This window comes from Balaenoptera musculus, chromosome 20 (genome assembly GCF_009873245.2).
Source record: "Balaenoptera musculus isolate JJ_BM4_2016_0621 chromosome 20, mBalMus1.pri.v3, whole genome shotgun sequence".
NCBI classification, from domain to species: Eukaryota; Metazoa; Chordata; class Mammalia; order Artiodactyla; family Balaenopteridae; genus Balaenoptera; species Balaenoptera musculus.
Genome location: NC_045804.1, coordinates 45,111,558 through 45,132,848, shown reverse-complemented (window position 1 = coordinate 45,132,848; position 21,291 = coordinate 45,111,558). Strand labels below are relative to the sequence as shown.

General features: G+C 40.7%; 1 protein-coding gene across 3 annotated transcripts in view; it reads left to right on the top strand.

Annotated features, from left to right (window-relative positions):
- Window positions 1-2,764: 2,764 nt before the first annotated feature.
- BLMH (bleomycin hydrolase) overlaps window positions 2,765-21,291 on the top strand; it is a 42,801-nt gene continuing 24,274 nt past the window's right edge. The window contains exons 1-6 of one of the 3 annotated variants that reach the window (XM_036837176.1): window positions 2,765-2,953; window positions 3,250-3,447; window positions 7,331-7,440; window positions 8,279-8,420; window positions 9,014-9,102; window positions 10,406-10,498. In XM_036837176.1, coding sequence (XP_036693071.1) covers window positions 7,363-7,440; window positions 8,279-8,420; window positions 9,014-9,102; window positions 10,406-10,498 — 402 coding nt within the window. In that variant the 5' untranslated portion in view covers window positions 2,765-2,953; window positions 3,250-3,447; window positions 7,331-7,362. Of the gene's footprint in view, window positions 2,954-3,246; window positions 3,448-7,330; window positions 7,441-8,278; window positions 8,421-9,013; window positions 9,103-10,405; window positions 10,499-21,291 lie in introns of all 3 variants that reach the window. The other 2 variants (XM_036837177.1, XM_036837175.1) reach the window with 2 other exon arrangements.

The following is a 21,291-nucleotide window of genomic DNA, read 5'->3' as shown; positions in this document are numbered from 1 at the left end:
TTCACTGCTGGCTTCTCTGTCTTTACCCATTCTTTAATGTCACTATTTCCAGAGTTAATGGTACCCACTTATGGCATCCTTGTAACAAGCATTAAAAGGTGTACCATAATCTGATTGGGCACAGCCCTGGGCCAGGGCGTGTGGCTTCAGGTCCCATTCACCCCACTCAGCCTGGTACCCTTGTGCCATTAACACCCTGCACAACAGCATGCAGCTGCCCAGGGTACAATTCTTGGTGCTCATCTTTTTTTGCTTTATTCTCTTTCCCTGTGCAACCTTGTTGATTTTCATGGTTTGAAGACCTATGTAATTCTAGACATCTTTTAATCATCCTCCTGGACTTCTTTTCCTGGGTGTCCTCTGGGCATCCCAAACTTGCCAAGGCCCAAACTAATTTCATTATCCACTCACTTGCATATTCCCAAACATATCCATTTTTCTGTATTCCTTCTCTAAGTTAATGACACCACCATGCATTCACTCATCAAGTGAAAACTTCCAGATTATCTGTGCTTCCTCCTTTTCCACAGTTTAAAGCTTCTATCATCCCCCAAGTGCACTGCTGGATTAGCCTTCTAACTAGTTTCCCTAGGTCCAGAATCTCTCCCCTCCAAATCACTCTCCCCACTGCTCTTACATTTCTTCTTTACATAGAAATGAGCATATTGTTCCTTTGTTCAAAAACCTACATTGGCTTCTAGTTAACCATAAATAAAGTCCAGATACTCAGGCATGGCATACAAAAGCCTTCATATTCTGGCCCAAATCTACCTTCCAGTCCTACACTTTGACCCTGAGCTTAACACCTTCCCTGATCTAACCACATCAGACTATGATGCAGCAGTTTCTTGAACATAATTTTGCCACATGCTTTAATGCCCCAGTGCCTTTGCTGGTGCCTTGCATGCCCTTCCTCTGTGTTTTGCCTTGTGAAACCCCATCATCCACTCTTTAAGACTATGCTCACTGTGACCCCTTTTTTCAGGCACCACTGGTCCAATTAACAGCTCCTTCCTCACTGCTTTTACATCTCTATTGTTATGTTAATACAGATTCTCCAAAAGTTATTTTGCATCTTTTTCACTACATTGTGTGTTTCTTAAGGGCAAGTTTAAGCTTGTTGGTCTCCATATCATCAGCAGTTTGTCCAGTGACTGTACATGGTAGATATTGAATAAAATTTTTTGAGTTGAATTGGGCAGGATGCTTGAACATCATTTTGTGAAAGGACCAATGATTTCTTTCAGCATAATTTTCAACCTGTTCCTTTTCTTCAGACATCAGAAGAATCTCAGAATGGGACAGCTGATGGGCCCTGTTGGAGACAGTTGCTATGTCATATCCCCAAACTTTGGCTAGGTCTCTCTAAGGACACAGAGACTGTGATTTCTCAAATGACTGATCGGTGTCTGAGTATGGTTTTTCCCCAGATATTAGAGTTCCTTAGAATCAGAGATTATTTTCAATCTAGGACCTAGATGCTAGGTTCCACAGAAGACTCTCACTGCTCTGAGTAGCAGAGTCAGGCTTTTCAGTGGTAGACAGATCTATCTGGATTTGTTTCATCACCTTTGGGTCCCATCCCAACATCTCACTAAGGTTTGAGATTTTAGAGCACGAAAAACAACATAAAAAGGCTTCACTATCTCAAAACCTTGTTAAACCTCTCAGTTATCCTGAAAGCGTGGGGAGGAGGGCCCGCTCATTTGAAGGTTTTGTAGAGGGCTGGACAAGCAGTATCGATGCATCAGACTGACTTCTGTCACTTTCCTTAGCTAGGTAGGAGATACTCACTGACTCCATGAAGCCCAGAATGGGTAGTTTCCTCGAAATGAGCAATTGTATGTTTTTTATGTTGTTGGTTTTTTTGGCTGCTTTGGGTTTTTTGGCTGCGCGCAGGCTTTCCCTAGTTGTCGCGAGTGGGGGCTACTCTTCCACGCAGTGCGTGGGCTTCTCATTGTGGTGGCTTCTCTTGTTGCGGACCACGGGCTCTAGGCACGCAGCCTTCAGTAGTTGCAGCATGCGGGCTCAGTACTTGTGGCTCGCATGGGCTTAGTTGCTCCGCGTCATGTGGGATCTTCCCGGACCAGGGATCGAACCCATGTCTCCTGCATGGGCAGGCAGATTCTTAACCACTGCGCCACCAGGGAAGTCCCAGCAATTGTATTGTTTGTAGAACCTGGTAGCAACTGAGTGGGTAGGAAAGAGCTTGATTCCAATTTCCCCTCAACACAAAAACACTGCATTGAAAGTGCAGTGACTGGTCCGCGAAGGATGCCTATTGGAGGAGCCCTCTGGGTTCATTTCTGAAACGAGGCAACCCATCCGAAGCCCAGTGCTTAATTATGCGGTCCCTGAGCCCGTCCTACCGCCTGGAGCCCCCTTTTGGCCTCTGAAAAGGCTTCATGGGGCCAATTTCACAATGCTAGGGTATTCGGTCTCCGGGCCCAGCATGGAACGCCTCGATTCCACGCTCTGGGCTGACCTTATCCCAGAACGGCGACCCGGTGGTCAGGAAGCGTAATCACGGCTGGCTGTAGACCTCCGGCGCCGCGTGGGCGGACGCCGGGCAGCGCGGATGGAGAGCGTAGGCCTGAGCTGAGGGGGACCCCGCCCGGGGCGGGGGCGCGGGCGGCTGCAGCGCGTCAGCGACCCGCCCCCTCGGCCCTCCCACGGGCGGGGCCAGCCCCGATGGCGCTGACTCAGCACGCGTGTGGGGAGTTTTGTCCCTCCGCGGACCCCGTTTTCTCTCAGTCCTCCGCCCCGCTGAGCCGGCTTTCCTTTTTCCGGCGGTCGGGGTGCGAGAGGCAGGTTCGGGCAGCTTAGGCAGCGAACGGCTGTGCAGCCCCGGGTCTTGCCTGAGGACCCCCGAAACTACCGTTCCCCTCCCCCGCCGGGCAGCGTGGGCGCCATGAACGACGGCGGGTGAGGCGCCGCTCTTTCCCCGCCAAGGGTAAGCCGGGGGGCGCGGGTGGCCTCTGGGGACTCAGCTGCGCCCCGGAGGCCCGGCGGCGGGGAAGGGCCGGGGCCGGGACCCGGGGCGATGGTGAGGGTGGAGCTTTCTGGGTGGGCTGGAGCGGCCCGGAGGGAGGCAGCATCGTGGGCGAGGACGCCGGTGAAGGGCTTCTCCGCTGCTATGGTCACCTCGGGATGCTCTTACCAAGTTAGAGCCCGAGTGTGGGAGTCCCGGATCAGCCCTTCTCAGCCTCTTTTTGATGTTATAATCAATCCTGTTTGGTCTTTTAGCAGGACTGAACTCGGAGAAGGTAGCTGCTCTGCTTCAGAAACTGAATTCCGATCCTCAGTTCGTACTGGCCCAGAATGTCGGCACCACCCACGACCTCCTGGACATCTGTCTGAAGAGGGCCACGGTCCAGGGTGTTCAGCATGTGTTCCAGCACGCCGTACATCCTGAAGGCAAGCCCGTCACCAGCCAGAAGAGCTCAGGTGAGGTCTTCAAACTTCTTGCACACTTCCCTTGACTTTCTTGACAGCGTCCCATTGTGGTGTCTTACCTAAGAATGGCCTTAGGGGAGAAGACGTTTGGATAGAAAGAAGTTGTAGTAAATTTTTAGAGAACAGGCGCCAAGTACAGGCAGGTCCAAGAAGGTTACTTTGTGACTTGTTTTGGTGCTCTGTGGTTCGTTAGTATATTTGATTTGAGCACTAAAGTGACTGACTAACCCATGGTCATCTGTTTGAATGTAATTCACGATATTCTGTCCTGAAGTTATGTGACTGCAGCCCCATGTCTTGGAGATATATATTCTTGGTACGAAACAGATCATGTAAAAAGGTTCCTGCCCTAGAGGACACCTCCACGTTGCCCTGAAGGCCATGTACAAATGTATGGGATGGAAAAGACACAATGTAATTGCATCAAAATGTCATCAAATGTTATTTTTAAGTGTACCTTTTGGTTGCAATTTGAACACATGTGCTAATGGGCTAAGTTACCACCAGTAGACTAGTTTGTAATACAGAAAAATACTCATTTCTCATGCCTTGCTGGTCAAGAGCTCTTGCTTTGCTATCTGCTATCTAGCACCACTAGAAAACAGAAAAACAGCTACAGTGAAAGATGGGTTATCCAGGAATCTAAATAAGGACATTCTCGTGGCAGAACTGTACTAAAAGGACTTTTTAAAGTCTATCCATTTTAAAACTACTCCCAGTCTATTTATTTTGGCAGAAAGCAGATCAGTGCTAGCTTAAAGCCAGTCAGAACTCAAAGTGTACATTTATAACATGGATGTATTTTATTGCATGTAAATTATACCTCAGTAAAGTTCATTTGTAAATTTTAAGAAAAAATTATGATCTTGCAATAATTAATGTTTTGTCACAGTAGAAAGTGCTTGGGGTGGTGTGGCCTGTCAGGCTACAAATTATCCAGTTAGATCCAGTTAGTAATGTTATTAGTGGTCCTACATGGTTTAGATTGCAGTGCCCTTTTAGGGAAAAGCCTGGAAATGTTCATCTGGAACAGGTCATGTCTTATATATCCTGTAGTGTCACTTTTATTTGCAAAAGGTACAGATAGCACATGAGCTATGTAGGTTATTTTCCTGCAGGTTTCACGTTAACAGTTCATCCAGATTTCCTCACTAGAAAATAATAGTGTGCATATGAGAGAGGTGGCATACAGATAAAACCAAGGTAAAGATGAGCTATTCGAAGTCATTAGTGACTTTTTAAAAAATTTTTATTTATTTTATTTATTTTTGGCTGCGTTGGGTCTTCATTGCAGTGCGCGGGCTGTTCTCTAGTTGAGGTGAATGGGGGCTACTCTTCATTGCGGTGCGCAGGCTTCTCATTGCGGTGGCTTCTCTTGTTGCGGAGCATGGACTCTATGCGTGCGGGCTTCAGTAGTTGTGGTACTCGGGCTCAGTAGTTGTGACTCGCAGGCTCAGTAGTTGCGGTGCACGGGCTTAGTTGCCCCGAGGCATGTGGGATCTTCCTGGACCAGGGCTCGAACTCGTGTCCCCTGCATTGGCAGGTGGATTCTTAACCACTGTGCCACCAGGGAAGCCCCATTAGTGACTTTTGAAAAAAACACTGTGTGTAGTTACTTTTTTTTTTTTTTTTTTTTTATAATGAGAGCCTCTGGGAACTACAGTTTTGTCTTTTATTTTATTTTATTTATTTATTTATTATTTATGGCTGTGTTGGGTCTTCGTCTCTGTGCGAGGGCTTTCTCTAGTTGTGGCAAGTGGGGGCCACTTTTTTTTTTTTTTTTTTTTTTAAATTTATTTATATTTATTTTTGGCTGTGTTGGGTTCTTCATTTCTGTGCGAGGGCTTTCTCTAGTTGCGGCAAGCAGGGGCCACTCTTCATCGCGGTGCGCGGGCCTCTCACCATCGCGGCCTCTCTCGTTGCGGAGCACAGGCTCCAGACGCGCAGGCTCAGTAGTTGTGGCTCACGGGCCTAGTTGCTCCGCGGCATGTGGGACCTTCCCAGACCAGGGCTCAAACCCGTGTCCTCTGCATTGGCAGGCAGATTCTCAACCACTGCACCACCAGGGAAGCCCGGGGGCCACTCTTCATCGCGTTGAGCGGGCCTCTCATCATCGCGGCCTCTCTTGTTGCGGAGCACAGGCTCCAGACGCGCAGGCTCAGTAATTGTGGCTCACGGGCCTAGTTGCTCCGCGGCATATGGGATCTTCCCAGACCAGGGCTCGAACCCGTGCCCCTGCATTGGCAGGCAGACTCTCAACCACCGCGCCACCAGGGAAGCCCAGTTACTTATTTTTAATTATTTTTTCTTCTTGTAAGATTACTGTTGTTCAATGTAGAATATTTGCAAAATACCGATGAGTAAGTATTCTGTCAGGTCTTTATTCTGTGTGTGTGTGTTTAATATGGGTGATACCTTACATATTGTTAGGTAACCTACCTACCTTTTTCACTTACCAATATATTGTGAACGTATTTTCATATTAGTAAAAAAGTTATGCCCAGATAAAAGTCAAGGTTTTTCCCCTCTGAATCTTCCTTAGAAAAGAGTTACCCTATGTGTGAGGCTTTACAAAGACTTTGATAATGAGCATTCTCAGTTAATTTAATTTGAAGTAAAGTACATTTTGGCAAAGACATTAATTACTCTGAAATGACCTTGATCCATGCTAGTTTGGGATGCTTATGGAGATCATTTGATTGAATCAGTTTTTTTAAAAAGCAGAAAATTTGAATGCAGTATTTTTCTAGGACATGACGTCACGTGGAAATGTTGGATATCCTTGTAAATAGACCTCTAAAGATCACTTAAGATGAAGTACAGAAGTACAGAAGATGGTGACATTGTGGAGTTTGTGATTATCCACTTACAGGACAAATGACAAATATGATTATATGGTTGAGTGGTGGCATAACATTTTTTAGGGACAGCATTATGCATGGATTCAAAGCATTGCTGTGACTCAAACACAGTAGATGGAAGAAAGATGATGTGTTCTGTTTGAAAGAGTGGATCTAATAATGGTAAAGGCACTGATGCCAAGATGCACGTGAAAAGTGTGGATCAGTGTGAAAATGACATGTGAAAGTGGAAAAAACAATGCTTCTACATCAATTTATTATATTAATATGATTTTAAATATCTAAATATTAAAGCTACTAAATTAAATATTATAGGCAAACAGTAACTATTTCATCTATTTTTTAAGTGTTTATATAATCCAGTTAACTAAATAACTTAAAAAAAAATTCTCGTTGGGGGCATGGGGATTGACTTATGTTAGAGTCATCTTATATTGAAGCATATACTATATATTCCACATTAAAGGGTAGAGACTTTTTAAAGGTTTTGCCATATATTGCCAGATTGCCTTCAGATATTTTTTTACCTGTTTAGATTCCTATCCAGGGTGTAAAATAATGCTGTTTCCCCACTTCCTTGCCAATATTGGGCATTATTAATTGAAAAATAATGTTTCTCCATTTAACAGGTGTCTTATGATGAACTTTAAAAAAATGTTTCTTGCTATTTGTATCGTTTTTGACTATTAAATTAGCTGTTCATGATCTTTGCTCATGTTTCTCTACCAGTATTTCTTTTTCTAATGTAATTTTCTTAGGTGATTTATAATTGATTCTTTATGTGATACGAAAAGAGATTTTTTTTATATGTTAAGGATATAAACCTTTGCATATATATTGCAGATAGTAAGTACTACCTTTCTTGTTTTTGTTTTTGTATCTTTCTGCTCTTTCTGATTTGGTCTTAAATTGTCCAAGATCTTGTCATGGACTCACTGTTGGGAAATACAGTTGGAACAATGTAATCTATGTGAACATTCATCATAATTTCTTGATTTGCTTTCTTTTTTCAGGGCGATGCTGGATCTTTTCTTGTCTGAATGTTATGAGACTTCCATTCATGAGAAAATTAAATATTGAAGAATTTGAATTTAGTCAATCTTACCTCTTTTTCTGGGACAAGGTATGGGACTGATCTTGAAATACTCTTTTTGTTTCAATATCAACCTTGGTAGGGACTATCTCTTCGTTTCTTGCTTTTCTAGTTATAGTCTGCCTTCCATTATAGATGGGACAGCATTTATTCTGATTTCCAAAGAATCAAAAGTTGACTCTTTTCAAAGGCAGAACTACTTTTGGTTGGTAGGTGGCTACTTTTTGCAATGAAATAATAAGTCTGATGACTCACCTTACTACTTCCTTGTTTCTTTCTTATTTAAAATTTTTTATTTTGTTTTCAGTGATTTCCCCTTTTAGCATCTTTATGTAGATTATTTGTATTTCTAGGACCTAATTCCCTTTCTCCAGGTAATACTTGTCTGAAAAAGAGTAAATAATTTTATTCCAGTTTTTTATCTTTAAAGTGTATGTTATATGTGTCCATTAGATCTTTATTGATTGAAGGCTCTAAATATCAGATTTTTCTGTTTCAGAATAAAGCAGTGCCTTGTTTTGGATAAACTATTACAATGTGTACACATAGATAAAGGAAAACACTTCAGACATTCTCATGAAGCCAGATACTGCTTTTTTTTTTTTTTCCCCCCACACCACGTGACATGTGGGATCTTAGTTCCCCGACCAGGGATCGAACCCATGCTCCTTGCAGTGGAAGTGCGGAGTCTTAACCACTGGACCCCCAGGGAAGCCCCAGAAATACTGCTATGTAATTACCAACTTTAGTTTAAAAATACCTACTCTGTTGGGTCTACAGTAGTTCCAGGACTCATATTCTGTTGATAATGCCAATAAAGATATTAGCTCTCGTCTCCTTTAATTTTATTTAATTTCTCTTACTCTAGGTTGAACGCTGTTATTTCTTCTTAAATGCTTTTGTGGACACAGCCCAGAAAAAGGAGCCTGAGGATGGTAGGCTGGTGCAGTATTTGCTTACGAATCCTGCAAATGATGGAGGACAATGGGATATGCTTGTCAATATTGTTGGTAAGAGCCTTCCTGTAATGAAACTGAAACCCAGCATGATCAAGCAAGGCTCTGTAGTTAGGCGTAGGCCATTTCTTTGGTGGTTAAGTACAGAGTAGAATTGGTCCCCAGAGGGGTATACAGTTAGCTCCAGGAACCTTTATCTCACACTCTTACCTATTAAGTACCTTTCTTAAATTAGAGGTAAGGAGATAGGTACTGTGAAGATTGAGTTAGAGGAGAAAAGGTTGTATTAAGTAGAACTAACTTTCTATGAAAAAGTTTATCTCTTATCCATTGATGCAATCAAGAAACGCATTGAAACTGCAGCGTTTGAAAATGTCCTCATTCAAAAAATTGTCTTTTGGAGAAACTTCATCATGCTGAATACTTTACAAAGTGTGTTAGATTAAAAAGAACAGAATTAATTCAAGATAGATGGATAAATAGGCAGATTAAATGACCTGTTTAATAATATTGTAAGGTCATTAAGTTTTCTGAGTTAGACTAGCAAAATATAGCCTATTTTTAAAAACAATAGCTATTTTTGCCAGGGTTCCTGACACTGGAGTATACGTTTACTTTATTGAACATTAAAATTTGTTTTCTTTTAGAAAAATATGGTGTTATCCCTAAGAAGTGCTTCCCTGAATCTTATACAGCAGAGGCAACCAAAAGGATGAATGATATTCTGAATCACAAGGTACAGCATATGGGGCAGGGTGGGATTGCATGCCGTATACTTACCTTAAAACTCCTAACTGATTTTCCAGGGACATTCCTGGGCATTTCAGTATACACAGTCTGTGTACAAGATAGCTACTCAGTGTCTATCCAAGGCAATGTAGCCTCATATTAACTTTAAAAATAATTGAGATTAGGGTGTTTTTTTTCCTTCTCTTTAAAAATCTCCCACTTTTATTTCTGTTGATTTTAATATTTTCTTATGGGTACTGAGGAAAGAAAGTCCCATTCTCAGCCACCAGCATGCTAACTTGGTTCTAGTGGAGGTGGACTGGGGCAGCATTATGTTTTAGTAAAACCAAAAAGAACTCTTCGGAAGACTTCCTCAAAGAGTATGCAGAGCTCTGCGGCTTCTCCAAACTATATCAGTGTAGTTTATCCATTCACTTAACATTTGATGTAGTCACTGAACTGCTTTTTATTGCCTCAGTTGTCTTAATGAATCATCCTCTCTTCTCTACATAACCCATTTTCCCAAGGAGGATTGTGAATCCTACAGGGATGCTGCTCTGCCAGCCAGACATCTTTTTTAAGAACTGGGAGTTGCCAGAATCTGCTGTCTTGATCTATGAGGCTAAAATTGGATTTGTCATCCCTGGGAGAAAGACTACATTTTAAAATAAACTGTAAATGTGTTTCCTCAATATTAGAAGTAGGTTATTTTCCACCCAGGAAACTGGGGAATATTATCCACAGGCTAAAAGGTCATTAATAGTATAGCACTGGATTCCATTTCAGGTGGGAGCAAGATTCTCTTTAGCACGGTGGTTAGGTTTATGACTCACCTTTATCTTTGGCATCTCTCAAAATTGAAAACAAAAATGAAAAGTATATTGGGGGTTGGCATAGCCATGTTCATAATGATTTTACAGAGAAGAAATGGACAACCAGTAAAATTGTAAATTAAAATCTATTAGAGTGACTTAGTGGCATAATCAGCTTGTCTCTTGCTTTTTCCGAGGGTGATGGCATTATGGAATTACATGTTTTCCCCATCCCCAGACATGTATCACAGAGGGTCCCATCAGTTGCAGAGCAGGAGCAGTTCCATCTAGTATTTTTGGGGAATGATCCATGTCTTTTCTCCTTATGGAGAGCGTTTTTAGCTCTGTGCTTAAGTGGACTGGTTGGGGAAAAATGCATTTGCTTTTATGAACTTTGCCCGGGGTCTTGGCTGAGTTATACTTCAAAATAGAGCTAGCACTGGTCTATTAGGCTCATTTATAATTGAATTTGGGTAACTGAGTAAGTTTCTGTCATAGATGAGAGAATTCTGTCTACGACTAAGGAACCTGGTACACAGCGGCGCAACCAAAGGAGAAATCTCAGCCACACAGGATGCCATGATGGAGGAGGTGATAACAATTATTTGGAATTTTTGTGACCCTTCTAAAGAACTCTCAGAATATTCCTATCTGTTACATTGATTGAGAAACGTGGTCATTGTAGTTAATGTTGAATTGAATTGAAAATTACTTATTTTAGGGACTTGCCCTGGTGGTCCAGTGGGTAAGACCCTAAGCTCCCAATGTAGGGGACCTGGGTTCAAGCCCTGGTCAGGGAACTAGATCCCAGATGCATGCCGCAACTAAGTAGTCTGCATGCCGCAACTAGATATCCTGTATGCCACAACTAAGACCTGGTGCAGCCAAAATAAATAAATAAATAAAATTTTTTTTTTAAAAAAAGGGCTTCCCTGGTGGCGCAGTGGTTAAGAATCTGCCTGCCAATGCAGGGGACACGGGTTTGAGCCCTAGTCCGGGAAGATCCCACATGCCGCGGAGCAGCTAAGCCCGTGTGCCACAACTACTGAGCCTATGCTCTAGAGCCTGCGAGCCACAACTACTGAGCCCACACGCCACAACTACTGAAGCCCGCGTGCCTAGAGCCTGTGCTCCACAACAAGAGAAGCCACCGCAATGAGAAGCCCATGCACTGCAACAGAGAGTAGCCCCCGCTTGCCCCAACTAGAGAAAGCTCGTGTGCAGCAACGAAGACCCAATGCAGCCAAAAATAAATAAATAAAAAATAAATTAAAGTATAGAATCTTTAAAAAATAAAAGAAAGAAAATTACTTATTTTACAGCTGAAAAGGCTGAGGTATAAACTTTGCAGTTTAGTATGGGACTTGTACTTATATCTTCTATTTCCCAATTTTTTATTCTATAATTCACTCTTTTATTCATTTCATAAATATTGAATACGTGCTATGAGTTTGCCACTGGGAATACAAAGATGAGAAAGACATGGTCTCTATTTTCAAGGAGCTCAATCTCTTGGTAAAAGAAACACATGAATAATTATAATAAATCCTATGCTAGAGATGTGTTATAAAGGATTTGGTGGTCATAGAGGAGGGAGTGACTAATTCAGTGAACTGAAGGTTTCATGGGGAAGATATTGGAACCAGCTCTTGAAAGAGCAGTAAAGATGTACCAGATAGGTAACTGGGAAAACCATTCCAGACAACAGGAATCGCATGTACAGTGGCATGAACAAAGGTGGAATCTTCAGAGAACAGGGTAGCTTAAACGTAACATTTTGTGATTGTGTTTGGTAGTAAATTAAGCTAGAAAGGCAGAGCTGTGAGGGATCTTAGGTAGATGCCAGGTCTTTTGGTTTTATTCTGTAGGAATAAAGATGAGAAGCTATCGTTGGTTATAACAGTTAAAATAATGTATGTGAAAATATTTTGGAAAACTTAAAAAGCATTAAACAAATATAAGGCAGTAATATTTATTATCAAGGCAGTTAAAAATCTTTATTACTAAATACTATTCATAATCCAGATGAATATGTATAAAACTGTGAAATCACTTGGAGAAAAGTACAAACATTTCCCTTTTTCATCTAGTGGGCCCATTACTAGGAATCACTCAACTAACAGTCCTTTCAAGACTGTTTGTATGGAATTAAGATGGCCTAAATTTTTTCACTGCAGTGCACAACATTAATGCTTTACTCGTGTTTTCCTTTGAATTTTAGAGAGGCAGCATAGTGTAGTCGAGAGCATTGTCTCTGGAGTCAGGCTATCTAATCTCATTTAACAGCCATGTGACCTGAGACAGGTTCCTGAAGCTCTGAAGTCTCAGTTTGTTCAAGTGTAACATGTCTAGCTTGATACAATATTCATTTCTTAAATATTGTTCAGTGGATGAACACAGAGGTTTCATTTTGCTAGATACATTTAAATTATCTCATATTTACCTCTTTCTTTACTCCTTAAGTGTTCTTTGTTAAGAGAGGTATCTGATTGTAGTAGAAGAAAATAGGTTTTGGAGTAGGACATGGGTTTCAGTTCCGGCTCTATCACTTAACAGCTCTGTGATCTTGGATAAAATACTTAACCTGTCTGAGATTCCGTTTGGGGTTTAAAATATATTTCTCATTGGATTTTTGTGGGGATCAAATAAGGAATTAAGTATAAGAGTATAAGGCATAGTGCCTGGTACATAGCAGTGGTCCAATAAATGTTAGTTTTCTTCCCTTCCTCCTTGGAATGATCTCTCCTGTTGAGGCCATATCTCCTGCATAATTTGCCTTTATTTATGATTTTAGTAAGATGGTGGGGTGTAGTAAGGATGAAGGTTCTATAAAGAGTTATGGAAACGGGCTCAGATAATACTTACTGCAAATCACAAGCATTCTGTTGGCTTAAGATGTTTGCTTTAATGATCTTTTAAATGATATGTCTAAAATCCATGTTTTGACTCTGGGATTAGCTGATAAGAATTAGGGCAGGTTCACTTCCCTGGCGGTCCAGTGGTTAAGACTCTGTTCTTCCAGTGCAGGGGGCGCGGGTTCGATCCCTTGTTGGGGAACTAGGATCCCACATGTGGTGTGGTGCGGCCAAAAGAAAAAAAAAAAAAGAATTAGGGCAGGTATATTTCACATATCTTTTCTCTCCTGTTCCTAACCTTGGAAAAATAGTACAACACCACCTTACCAAGTCCTGAGTATGGATGTTTTATAAATAGGGTTGTTTACTTAATGATTCTAGGTAAGCTGTTGACTACAGAATTCTGTGTGGTATAGGTCTTTAGATTTTTACAATCCCCTAGATAGCTCTTTATTTAACCTGACTCTTATGTAATGAAGAGTCTAGCTGTGGTTTTAAAGCCACAAATTAGTACCTATGTTTTGCCTAGCCTTGTAGGCACATCAAAATGATGACTTATCAGCCATGAAGCTCAGATAGCTTTGAATGAAATGTATTTATGCTAAAGGCATTCTTTCTAAGAGAAGAGAAAGGCAGGTTGTTTGTTGTGGTGACAGACAAGGCAGATCTGGAACCGTGTAGTCACTTCTGTTGTAGTGTTTTCTTAGTGTGTCTACTCTCTTTTAGCCTCCAGATTCCCTTAGGATTATTAAATGTATTCTCTACCAAAACTCTGTCTGTTAAAAAACAAAACATAAAACAAAGACCAGAAACAATATTTATCAGTGCCATAGGAAGAGACAGGGAGTCATTATGATTTACTCAGGAAATTCTATAGCAGTGGCTCTCAGGTCTTAAAAACAATATATGGGCCTTAGGCTTGCTTCAGACCTAAGGTCAAGGTCATTTTCCTTGAGATTAGGGCCTAGTTATCTTTCTTTGGGAGGTATACCCATTTATTTTATTTTTTCAACTGAACAATTAACTTCTTAGTTTGAAACATACAACATATTTGAATTACATTTGCTAATCATTCTACCCTGTTGCACATTAGAGGCTTTTGAGTGTTACACCAGGAGCATGAATAATGCTTGTGCTTTTAAACTTTATAAATATAAGAAATTACATACTAACTAACACAGGGAAGGATGACATAGAAAGTCCTTGTGAGCCAAAGGTTATCACTGCTAACACTCTGGTGCATTTTCTTCCATATTTTTTTCATTTAAGATCATATAAAAATAGCTTTAAAAAGGGATCCTATACACTGTTTTATAACTTGGTTTTTTCATTTTCTTTGTCTTTCTCTAAAGCCTATAGTTTCTTTCAATACAATTTTTAAAGGTTACTTTCCATTTACAGTTATTATAAGATATTGGCTATATCCCCCATGTTGTACAATACATCCTTGAGCTTGTCTTATACCCATTAGTTTGTACCTCCCACTCCCCCGTCCCTATATTGCCCCTCCCCCTCCACACTGGTAACCACTTGTTTGTTCTCTGTATCTGTGAGTCTGTTTCTTTTTTGTTATATTCACTAGTTTGTTGTATCTTTTAGATTCCACATGTAAGTGATATGATACAGTATTTTTCTGTCTGACATTTCACTTAGCATAAATATCAAAAATAGAAGAAGATATACAGTGAGAAGTCTTCTCACCCTATTCTCCATCCTTCCATTTACCATGTACCCCCAAATTAGTTTTATTAGTTTTTGTTATTAGTTTTAGCTGTTAGTCATCCTTCCAGAGATTTTTTTTTAAAAAAACATAATAGAAATAGGATTTTTGAGTCAGGGAGAATATACATTTGTAACTTTGATATATAATGCCAAATTAACCTCTTTGGAGGGTCTATCAATTTACGCTCTCATCAGCAATATCTGACAGAACCTGTTTCCCTTTAGATTTATCAAGGCAGTGCATTTATCAAACAGTCGGATCCTTACCCATCTGATAAGGTACACAGTTGACAGGTAAACAGTCTGATAGTTAAACTATCTCATTGTAGTTTTAATTTATATTTTCTTACTTTGAGTGGGGCTAAGCATCTTTTCTGTGAACTGTCTATTCTTATCCTTTCCTTGTTTTTTTTCTTGGTGTTTTATCAATTTCTAGGTATTCCTTACATGTTACAGAAATTAGCCCATTGTGATATGAGATGCAAAATTTTTTTCTTAGTTTGTTGCTTATCTGTGATATGCTTTTTTTTTTTTGCTATGCAGAATTTTTTACTTATATATAGTCAAATTTGAAATTTTTTGTGGTTTTTAATTAGAAAAGCTTTTCTCGAATTATAAAAGAATTCTTCCATTTTTCTTCCAGTACTTATAGAGTTTTGATTTTTGTGTTTGAATCTCTGATCCATTTAGAATTTATCCTGGCATAGGGTATGAGATATGGATCTAACTTTTTTCCTCTCAAGGCTGCCCAGTTGACCCACATTTTTTCAAATAGTCCATCCTCTCCCTACCCCTTAATTTGAGATGCCATCTATCAGTTCTAAAATCTCCAGGCATGCAATTCTGTTCTTTTAGTGTGTTTATTCATCTGCCAGTAACTCTGTATTTTAGTTACTGAAGCTATTTATAGTGTTTTAGTGTTTGTAGAGTTAGCCCCATCTCATTGTTCTCTTATTGTTTTCGTGGTGAATTTTGTTTTGGCATTTGTCGAGTTGTGGCATCTATACCATTAAAAGCTTCTCAGGTGATTCTCATTTAAGAGCCACTGCTGCTAAGAAGTAACATTTTCTAATATGGTCTTCTCTTTTGGATTCTGGAAGAGGAAAGGAATTATTGTTTTGATAGTCGTAGAGTACATTTCTGACACTGAAGAGGGGACTAACCTTTCCCTTGAGGTTCTTGAAGGAAATAGATTATGTTCACAAATTGCATTTCCCTTTTGAAATAAAGCTGCACTTCAGGAGATTAAGTTAGTTAAATAGGTGAAACTGGAAGGAAGAGAGGTAGGAAGACTAGTTAGAAGCTGCAGCAGTCCAGGTGGTACTAATTTGGCCTGAACGAGGATAGTGATGATAGAAATGGAAATGAGAGAAATGTGAGATATCTCAGAGGAAAAATCTGTAGCACTTGGCAACTTGTCTGCCAAGGATTCATCATTACAAATAACTTTAAGGTTTTAAGCCTGGCAAGTGGGAGAACGCTGCTATGGGTCACACACGTCAGTAAGAGAAGCTCTTTTCAGAGGCCACCGTGAAGAGGAGAAATATTGACTTCAGAGTGCCTAGTCCCAAGGCACTGTCCAGTTGGAAATAGGTTTCAAGCATATGGAAATCATTCCAAAGTTCAGGAAAGAGAATGATCTAGAAAAGTGATAGTGATGCTAGTACAGGTGGCTGAAGCCTTGCGAATTATTGAAATTCCTGAGGGAGAATGGAAGGATAGAATAGGTCTGAGTAAAGAATTCTGGAAAATAATCTGTTTCCATAAAACTTCTATTTCTATAAAAGTGAGTGCTAGAACTGTGTGATGTAGGTACTGGTCATCAGTGTCAGATGCTGCAGACAGGCCAGAGACTCTGAGGACTGAGGAAAGGCTGCCGATTCCTGAGTAGGGGTGTGTGGAATGGAGAAGGGAAGGAGCTAGGTGGAGAGGAGTCAGACCGTGGCACGGAGAGAAAGGGAGTTTCAAGAAGCTCGGCAGTGCAGAGGAGAGAAGTTGATAACGCATTTATTCCATAAGTATTTATTGAGTACTACTAAATATTAAGCATGTTCTAAGCACTGTGGGTGCAGTGATGACTGAAACAGACCTGGTCCCTGCTCACATGGATTTTACATACTAGTGGAGGGAGACAGACGATACACAAGTAAATAAACAATCTGATGTGATATGTACTCTGAGGAACATAGAATGCGGTGATTGATAGGGTAGTTAAGAAAGGCCTTTCCAAGGAGTTCCCTGGCAGTCCAGTGTTAGGGCTTGGCTTTTACAGCTGTGGCCCCGGGGTTCAATCTCTGGTCAGGGAACTAAGATCCTGCAAGCTGTGGCACAGCCAAAAAAAAAAAAAAAGGCCTTTCTGAGGTCAAATATGAGCTGAGATATGAATAGCAGGAAGAATCCATCCATTCAGAGATCTGGACATAGAGCATAGCAGGCTGAGGAGACAGTGGGTGCAAAAGCTCTAAGACAGGAGGAAGCTTGGTATTTTTGAGGAACAGAAAGAAGGCAGTGTGACTCGAGCTTGGAAAGAGAGTGGGAATGGCTGGAATAGATCTCAGAGGAAATGAGAACCGGCTAATATAGCGCCTGTGAGCCATGGTAAGGATATTGCATTTTATTCTAAGTGAGCTAGGCACTGGGGAATTTAAGCTGAGGAGTGACATGGTTTAATTTTTGTTTTAAAAATATGCCACTCTGGCTGTTTTGAGAATGCATGGTAAAACAGTGGGAGAGGAAGTAGGGAGACCAGTTAGGAGGCTCTTGTGGTTGTGTAGATGAGATATCATAGTGGTTCCGACCAGATTGATGAGAGTGAGGGTTAAGAGAAATGAATACATTTGGGGGTGTGTCTTGGAAGTGAAGCTGTCAGGACTTGCTGATGTGGAGGACAAGGAAGAGGGAAGAATTGGAGTGATGTATGGTATCTGAAGTGGGAGGGGTTACAAGTAGGAGAGAGAGCTTTTCGGCAGTGATGAGGAAACCTGTGTGTGGTAAGGGATAGCAGATGCGAATGAGAGAAGCAATAATTGAAGAAGCAAGGTTTTGGAGGAGAGAAAGAATAAATGTGCTCTAAAGTAGTGCTTTCAAACTTTAATGTACAGTCAAATCCCCTGGGGATCTTGTTAAAGTGCAGATTGATTCAGTAGGTCTGGGTGGGACTGGAGAGTCCGAATTTCTAACTATTTCTTTGATTCAACCACCACTCTAGAAGGAGTCTCAAGATGATCATTTGACTCTTAGTTATCGTCTGTATGACCTCATTTCCCTTCACATCACAGAAGGGCACATGCCTTTAAGTGTACCTTTTTATGTCTTTCCCTGCCTGAAAATATATTTGGTGCCCCCAGAAAGTATCTCCTTCTCTGCCTGCTTTTGCAGGCACAGGTAAGATTTTTGTTTTTAGAACAGATCCTTGCCTTTCTTTCATTCCCCACCAGAAAGCAGTAGAGAGCTGTCTTCTCTCTCCTTTCTCTGCATTATCAGCAGTCACTAAGGTCTCTACTCCTTCCCTCTTGTAACTGGTTCATTTACCCTTAGCACTGAACTTTCTTCAAAGTTCAGCTATATTCTTTGACCACTTTTGTGTCCTTGCGGTCATTCTACTCTGTGATCAATAGGTCATTTTACCTATGAGCCTAATTTCTCCATCAGTGAAACTAAAAAGTCAGAGTAGGTGATTTCTTAATGGCACTGTAGCTTTGGCTTTTTATAACAATAGAAGTAAGTAATATTTCTACAGTGGTTTAGACTTTACTAGGCAATACAGTATTGCAAATACAAATGAAGATTCTAATATTCTGTCACTTCTGCAGTGGTTCCAAGCACTGAAATCTTTTAGCTTTACCAGTTTTGCTCCATTACAAGTAGATTGGTTGTTACCATTGCACTACCTTCCCATTCTAACATTTCTAATTATTACAGTTTCCTCCATTCTGCGTCTGCCTGTAGCTGGCTTTAAACTCTCACCCTTCTAAGTATTCATGACTGATGCTCAACTATTGCATCCTGCCTTCCTCCTCTCACTTGATGTCTGTCTCCTAGTTTAGCCATGGGTATAGGAATTGACTCCATCCCACATCATTTGTCTTTAAATTGGGGTCCCCACATTCTTTCCCTATGTCCTGTATTTCATGCTTTCTGTGTCCTTTTTCTTTTTTCCATTCCCTTTCCTGGTTCTGTTATTCACCAGTATTCAGTGCTGCATAATGACTTGTGTTCAGTGTCCAGTATCTTTTTTTGTCCTGAATACCAAGTGCATCTTGTGAGAAGCAGGTGACACTCCCAAGTTGCTCACCAGAGAGCAGACTCAGATATCCACAGCTCACTGCCAGCTTTATACTTTGGGAACCGGGAATATTATTTCAGAACAGCAGAGTCTCTTATCAAGAAATGTAGTGTCAGGGGCCCTGGAGACTATACTTTGGAGAGTTTTAAAAAATTAGAGCTTGTTTAACTATTGTTAGTTGACTTGCAGCCAAATATTCCTTCCAAAGTGTTATAAACTGACTTGAATCTGAATGGCTTTGGATAATTATAGTCATAGTAAACAAAGCAACATGTCTCAAATTACAGTTTTACTAAAATCCAAGAGAAAGAGATGTCACCCTTATCCTCATTCATGCCTTATGTGTATCTTTGATAAAAATTTAGATTTATAAATCATATGCAGTAGGGCATAAGTATTTGTATTCCAAAAAGATTAATCATAGAATTCATTTAGATAACTAAAATGTAGTTTTCCTTTAATGCATTTTTGGGGAGAAGGAAGGAATGATTTAACACTTTTTACTTTAGATAGGGAGTCAAATGCATAATGAGGTATATGTAAATTATAGTGTAAAACACTCATTTATATTTAGAATGTGTTTAAAAGTAAACAGAAATTCACTTAGTTGTCTTAAATTTTCATTAGGCCTAGCCCTAGCCTCATTTTTTTTGGCCAGAGCCTAACTGAACTGGATAAACCACCCTTGGATGACTGAGAATTAATCAGAATGACCCCATATAAAATGTTCATACACATGTGACAACGATTACTAGTTAAAAATACACATCATTTAAGTCTATAAAACCTTCCTTATTTAAACATGTTCTGATTATATACTTTCATTGTCATTGTCTTTAGTTACCAGTGGCAGTGTCCTCATGAAGAAAGGTGCCATTTGTGGCCTTGGTGCTGAGCAAATACAGAATGACTCTCTGGTCCTTATGAATCCCAAACATAGCTCATTAATCCATGGCTAGATTAGCTCAATTACAGTTGCTGATGTGATGCCCTGCTGCTGCTTTTCTGTACTAGAAACCAACCTGGGAATGATACAACATTAAAAGAGAGGTGGTTTAAGGAGCAGCTGTTCAGGCTCGTAAAACACAAAGTAAATCCTAGTAAAGGAAGATTCTCTCTTGGGAAACAAAACATAAAATGAAAGGCAAACATAACTTCATCTGTAGGTTAATCTGTTTCTGTTAAGATGGTAGAGTCAGGCTCTGTCTTCCAAAATAACACATGAATTAAGAAGTCTTTTTATCCTTAATTATAGGCCTAATGTCATAGGCAGACCTATGTCTAGTTTTCTAGCTTTGGTTCAGAGAGTAAGTTTGAGCCTTGGTATCAGGTTCCAGTCTGTCTCAGGGCTTTTTGAGGCCTAAAATGAATGCACTGGAGATGATGAAGAGAAATAAATACAATTTCAGCGGCTGATGATGACATATGGATGCCGACTTAGAATTGGGGGATCTTGGACGTGTGTTCCCTAAAGCCAGATAGGGACTGGGGTATCTAATGAATTTACCTAAAGGTCAGTCTGGAGAAGTCCTGGCTGCTCAAAACAGCTACTAATGTACAGCTAAGGGGTATCAAAAACTAAGCTCCTTAAGTGGTCTTTCTGGCTGAAAGTGGTGGGGTTGGGCGTATTAAGAAATCAGGCTGTCATAGATCATTCTCTGGTGATTCTTTCCAGAGCAGAGGCAGGAGCTGACATTTCTGAAGGGAGTGGAGGGTAAAGTGAGGGAAGAGGGTGGGGTCTATCAGGTTAAGGACAACAGAGTTCTCCAGAGTTGGGGTCCAAGGAGAGGAGGGGAAGGAAGGTTTATTTCTTACAGGCTATAGCTTTGTTTTATTCTGTAAGCCTTCCCTTTTGTTCTGCATTTAGGGTCTGCCCAGTTTGAACTCCTAAATTTAAGTTTTACACCAGTCACTGGAGAAGAACTTCAATTTAAGAAAACTGTTTTTAATGTGGTTCTTCTAGTGTTTGTTGGGATACGTCTAGGGTCTGGTTTCTGTCCCTGGTAGATTAAGTCTAGCAGGGGAGACAGTAGAGAAACATAACTGACACTATGGAATCAAATGTTAATTTTTCTAGCTCACAATAACTTCTCCCTTCTCTGAATACTTCTGACATAAAAATTTAATTAGTGAAAACTTTCTGGAAAAGGGTCATCCTGCACTGAGTTTTGGTTTTTTTTTTTTAATTTTAGTTTTTTGGCTGTGCCACATGGCTTGCGGGGTCTTAGTCCTCTGACCAGGGATTGAACTCGGGCCCTCGGCAGTGAAAGTGTGGAGTCTTAACCACTGAACCGCCAGGGAATTCCCTGCACTGAGTTTTATAGCATGGGAGTAGGATTGGGTTTTGAGGAACAGAAGAGACAGTCAAGTTATGAAGGTGACAACGAGCTGAGTGCGTGAGTGGACAGTAAGGAGAGACAGAGACAGGCCCGACGGGTGAGCAGGCTCCATGATGGGAAGTACGGTTGGGTGACGTCACAGAGAGCCTTTAACATCCAACCGTGCTCATCAGAGACATGCAA